The sequence below is a fragment of the Typopeltis vanoorti genome, chromosome 9 (assembly GCF_054136105.1).
Source record: "Typopeltis vanoorti isolate ZY-2024b chromosome 9, IOZ_Tvanoo_1.0, whole genome shotgun sequence".
NCBI lineage: Eukaryota > Metazoa > Arthropoda > Arachnida > Uropygi > Thelyphonidae > Typopeltis > Typopeltis vanoorti.
Window position 1 is genome coordinate 71,827,189 of NC_143557.1, and position 6,139 is coordinate 71,833,327.

A 6,139-nucleotide genomic window follows, 5' to 3' on the forward strand; every position below is an offset into this window, starting at 1 on the left:
CTATTATTAATTTTATGCAAAAGGCCAGATTTATACATGATTGTCCTTTTCTAAATCCATTCTGTACTTCTAACATAAAGTTTTCGGAGTATTTCATTAGTTTGCTATTCAAAATTCTGCTATATTTTGTAACAGGAATTTAGTATACTTATTCCTCTATAGTTTTTAGGGTCATCTCTACTACTTTTTTAAAGATATGAATCACAATTACTTTTTTCCATTCTATTGGGGGGGGGGGTTACCAGTTGAATAAATTCTATTTAAAAATAATAGGAGTGTTTCTTTGAATCTTGTTCCTGCATATTTATATAGTTCTGAACCTAGTTTATCTTCTCTAGCTGATTTTCCATTTCTTGTTTCTTTCAGGCTGATTTCTAATTCTTCTTTAGTTATTTCCTTTTCATTTTCATTAAATGTTTGCCAGTTGTCTGTTTTAAAATATTTATCTTTCCACAGTTGTGTGTGTAGAAATTCAGAAATTCTTCTAATTTTAATTTGGCGTTTAATTTTATGTTTTCTTTAGGATCTGCATTTAAATGTTTCAGAATCTTATATACACTGGGTCTTATTTTATATAAATCATGTTCTAAATTAAAAACAAATTTGTTCCACGATTCTCTGTCTTTTTCTGACTTCTCTTTTAGCTGTGGCTCTTATTCTTTGATATTCTATTTCATCTTCTAATCTTTTACTGCTTAACCATTTATGATAGGCTTCTTTTTTTTTTTTTTCATTTTGATTATTTCTTTGATTGTATCATCCCATATATTCAGTTTTTTCCTTTTATTGAATTTTTTTGTCTTTCCTAAGTTTTCATTTGCTGCTGCATTTAGTATCGTTTTTATATTAAACCGTTTTATTTCTATTTCTTCATTTTTTTTTATCTAGATACTGGTTAATTCTTTGTTCATATAGCCATTGTATATTTGTGTCATTTAATAGTCTAGTTTTATAAACAAAAGTTTTAAATTTTCTTTCTGTTCTTGTTACTTGTAACCATTTAGGTGGTAATCTTAATTTTATTTTAACGAGGAAGTGGTCACTACTTATTTCATATCTTCTGTGAACACTAACATCTAACGAAAACTTTGATGTCTTTTCATTTAAGATAAAATAATCTAATATTGATTTCCATCCTCTTGCTGCCCAAGTATATTTATATGTCTTTATGTTTATAGAAAGAGTTCATTATTTTTAGGTTATTATAAGCTACAAAGTCAATCAATGTTTTACCATTCCTGTTTAGAGTATGTTCTCCATATATTCCTTATATTAGTGTTAATTTTCTTGTTTCTAATTCTTGCATTTATGTCTCCTGCTAAATTACATAATCATTTTTATTTATTTTATTATATTATTATTATTATTATTACATCACACCTCCAGGGAGTCCAAAGACTCATCGAGGGAGGGTATCCACTCTACAACTTTTTATCTCACTACTCCACCAACCTTCATCATCTAACACCAACGCCATCTACCACTGACACTTTCACAGACAATCACATCCATGCCCACAGCGGGTTTCGAACCCGCAGCTTTTTGGCTGGAGAGCAGATACGTTAACCACTTGGCCAACCAGATCGGCTAATATATATTTTGTAGCTGATTATAAAATTCATTATTATCCTGTTCTCTTCCTTCTTCTGGGGCATATAAACCAATTATTGTTAAATAACCTCTATCTTTTTTTATTCTAGCTTCTATTATTCTTTCATTCCATAATTTATAATGTTTTAACTGTTTTGAAAGGGAGTTATGAATCCAAATCATGACTCCTGCTTGTGCTCTCTGGTCTCTGTCAACTCCACTGTATATCACATTAAAATTTTCGGTTCTCATGGTTCCTTTTAATTTCTTTTTTTTTTTCCCCAGTGATTACTGATATTTTAAAATTTCTTTAATTTAATATTTGGTCTAATTCTATATCTTTATATGCTATTCCTCTTACATTCCAGTTTGCTATATGTATTATATTTTGTCGTTTCCATTTTCATTTAATCTTTTCCATTCTAGGGTCGTTTTCCATAGATTCATTCTGATTACCTTTTTCTGTCAGCTGAAAAGTAGAATTATGTTCTCCATGTCAGGTGACTAGCCTGACGATGGATAGTTCAGTGGTAGGTCTGCTACTTTAAGGCTTCTGAACTAGCCTTCTTCCAAATTTAAACCCATAGGAGGAATAGGGTATATTGAAGGTGAAAGAGTAGATTATAGTAGAATAGAGTAGAATTATAGTAAAGGTTTATAGAGGGGACATGGTTATAAGGCCAGAAATGGAACCCATGGCCCTCGAGTACTCTAATAGCATAAGGATCATAAAATAAGAAAAGTTGGCTGATAAGGCCTTATAGGAAAGATTAAAGTGAGTGGATCTTCCTCAAAGTAGAAGAAGAAATGGATAGATCCAGCTAGCGGACCATGGGAGTGCCACTTCCCTTACAATCAAGATGATTGCCCATTATGGCCCTGTTGGTCCACGAGTCCTTATTCAGTATATTTGGACCATCCCACCATATATACATATATAAATGTGTGTGTGTATATATATATATATATATATATATATGCACAAATATATATACACAAGAACAAACCATCACTATTCCTATTCTCTATGTCAGAGGTACATCAAAAAAAAAAGATAGTCAAAGTACTAATAAAACATGGCCTTTTCCAAAGGGTGCCAAATTATGACTTTAGATCTTTTGTTCATTATAGTTTGACCCCCCCCCCCCACCCCCCCCCCCCCCCACCCCCCCCCCCCCCCACCCCCCCCCCCCCCCACCCCCCCCCCCCCCCACCCCCCCCCCCCCCCACCCCCCCCCCCCCCCACCCCCCCCCCCCCCCACCCCCCCCCCCCCCCACCCCCCCCCCCCCCCACCCCCCCCCCCCCCCACCCCCCCCCCCCCCCACCCCCCCCCCCCCCCACCCCCCCCCCCCCCCACCCCCCCCCCCCCCCACCCCCCCCCCCCCCCACCCCCCCCCCCCCCCACCCCCCCCCCCCCCCACCCCCCCCCCCCCCCACCCCCCCCCCCCCCCACCCCCCCCCCCCCCCACCCCCCCCCCCCCCCACCCCCCCCCCCCCCCACCCCCCCCCCCCCCCACCCCCCCCCCCCCCCACCCCCCCCCCCCCCCACCCCCCCCCCCCCCCACCCCCCCCCCCCCCCACCCCCCCCCCCCCCCACCCCCCCCCCCCCCCACCCCCCCCCCCCCCCACCCCCCCAGTTTTATAACACAGTGATGGCTGAACTGAATAAGGGTAATGGGTTTACAGTGATACTGCTGGACCTGGCTAAGGTCCAGCAGTTCTAGGACCACTGCTGTTTAATTTGTTCTAGGAATGATCTAGGGAAGGATGTAAGAGGAACAGTTCATTTATTCGCTGATGATGCAAAGTTAGGTAGGGCAATAGTGAATGCAGAAGATGTCAAAATATTGCAGGAAGACTTGGATAGATTGGAGTTCTTAGCTATCTCTAAGTAGCTCAAGTAATTCAATCCTTGAATGCTTTCATAGCTCTCCCTTCCCCTCTCTATGAATGCATAAGGCATTCATAAAGAGGGGAGGAGGAGTGAGAAGCAGGTTTTTTGCATGGAGAGTGATTGGTGAGTGTAATGTATTGTTTTTAAGGCATTATTTGCATACAGGTTCATATCTGAGGATATCTCATATGTAAAACAACTTCTTAAATCGTTAGACTTTTTAACCAAAATAAAAATTAATTTACAAATAACATAAATATGTACAACATCAAATCAACTCAACTTATCTATGCAAGTGCCAATCTATTCTTCAAACTACAACTTCAACAATGTGGAAAACACTCATACTACACAGCCTTCCTTCAATTACATAAGCCAATTATTTTCCTATATGGACAAAACTCCTGGAACTTTACTCTCTTGCTTCCTACAGAATTTTTATTCTTCCATGAATTCCCACAGGAGAAAGACTAACACAAAAAACAAAAGTGCTCTCTGTTGCGATAGGAACATCGGACAAGAAAATTCTTGCATCTTCAATCATAGAACACCGAAGAAAACATATCTTGTCTTTATCCAAGACTTCTGTAACTTTATTTTCTATATGAAATAACATCAAGCTCCATTAAAACTACTAAAAACCATATCATCACTTTAGAATGAATTAACTTTCTCTGTGAAAGTCACAACATTCTTCTTAAAACCTTAACAGTTTTAAACTTCAGAACACTTTTGCCGTCTATACCAAAGCATCTGAAGAAATAACTAAAACATGGCAACAGTTAGAAATCACCTATCAGACTGAGAATCCTAAGTAAAACAAACTTTACTGGGCCCATTCTGTGTGAACTGGAAATCAGTAAAGTTCTTTTCAGCCTTAACTGAAATAAATTCCTATGTGGATTATTATGACTCCTAACAACTTCTTATTTCTTTATACAAGAATATCCTTTCTCTCGGTCTAACTTTTCTTCTAATTTCTGTCCAGTCTTCATATATTGAAGACACAGAAACTCCACAGCTTTACTTCTGCTGTGTTCACTTTTTGGCTCCATACATAACTAGCAACATTCGATAACATTCTTTTCATTTCCATACATGCTCAGAAATACAACTGGGAAACTTCCATTGAAATCCACCATTGTGAGCCACCATTATTGGACTTGAAACAATGAAGTTCTTTCTTCACAGTGCAGAAAAGTTTACTTAATTATAACTTAAAAACAAAACAATCAGAATTTATATAAACAGTTCTTCATTTATCAGTCTTTTATGCAATGAGGTGAATTCACTTAATTACTTTCATGCAATGTGAATTACATCAGTAACTTTTGCTTATCTTGTTATTGACAACATTTCATAAACAGTGTTTGTTCACATACAAATGGCACCAACATCACAAGACTTTTAGACATCTCATATAAAACCATAATCGTGCTTTAATATCTAATTTAAATACATTTATAACTAAGCAAGGCAGTTTGGATAAGCCATGGATAGAATAACATTGCAGAGCATCTTGCTCGTGACATACAAAAATATACAAATGTTTAACTTTACAAATATCATATTACAAATCTCTCAATTTTAATTAATTTTTATATTTTTAACTTGTGTGATATCTGAATTTTAATACAGATATCCTACACTGCTATGCACAGATTTGGTCATCTACTTTTCAAAGGGATGAGGATGTATTGGAAAGGTTCCACAGGTTTGCTAAGTCATTGTCAGGTCTATGGAATGTCAGATATGAGGAGAGATTAATGGAATGCAACTTACAGAGCTTTGTGAATAGCAAGAGTGGATATGATCGAAACATATAAGATGGTCAGGGGGTTGTTACCAGATTAATGTGAAGGAGATTTTTCATAGAGTACAGGGAGGCAAAGGTAGATCTAGAGGCTCTATCTTTGCCACCAGAAGTGTAAGGGGAGTTTGAGTTTTTTAATTTAAGATATTTGAGTAATTTTTCATTTATTAATTTACTATAATTTTAATTAAGTGTACTATAATTATTATACTTTATGGATTTAGTCATCAAGAAATGTCTCAAATAACAAATATTTTATCTTTAAGGAGGTGCTTTTCTTTCCACACATGAAACCTGAGGATCCCAATAAACCACAAGAGCAGGAAGATGAGAAAATCGTTCAGAATTCTTGAAAATTGAGGCCTTTAAGAAAATTGTCTCCCAGAATTTTTCTTGCTCATACTTGGCTATTTCTTAAGCTATTTATAACAGAGATTTTATTCTATGAAAGAAAAAAAAAAGCTCTTAAAAAGATGGCCTGAATGTATTTGTTAAACAGAAGAGAAGAGCTAACAGCAGAAACTACATGTCAAAACATTCAAATATTGTAAAAAGAGTAAACTAAAGTTCCTTGACATTACTTTATTTATTAGTGTATTATTTGAAATAAATATTCAACTAAAATATTTTGATAGCAAAAATAATCATGATATTTGTGATTCATTATTTTGGTATGGTAACATTCATTATAAAAAAAAAACATCACAGACAGTTTTAACTGGATAGTCTTTTAGTAGTTTTATATGTAAGATTGAGTAATGGAATCACTTTATTTGACATTCGAATGTTTTTGAAAAACTTTTCATGTTTTTATATAAAAATGATTAGGAAAAATGCTATA

General features: G+C 36.5%; 1 protein-coding gene across 1 annotated transcript in view; it reads left to right on the top strand.

Annotated features, from left to right (window-relative positions):
* LOC150103145 (lysine--tRNA ligase-like) overlaps window positions 1-5,878 on the top strand; it is a 199,946-nt gene extending 194,068 nt beyond the window's left edge. Inside the window, exon 14 of the mRNA XM_090398349.1 lies at window positions 5,565-5,878. Within this exon, the coding sequence (XP_090254475.1) occupies window positions 5,565-5,651 (87 nt within the window). The 3' untranslated portion in view covers window positions 5,652-5,878. The remainder of the gene's footprint in view (window positions 1-5,564) is intronic.
* Window positions 5,879-6,139: the final 261 nt, after the last annotated feature.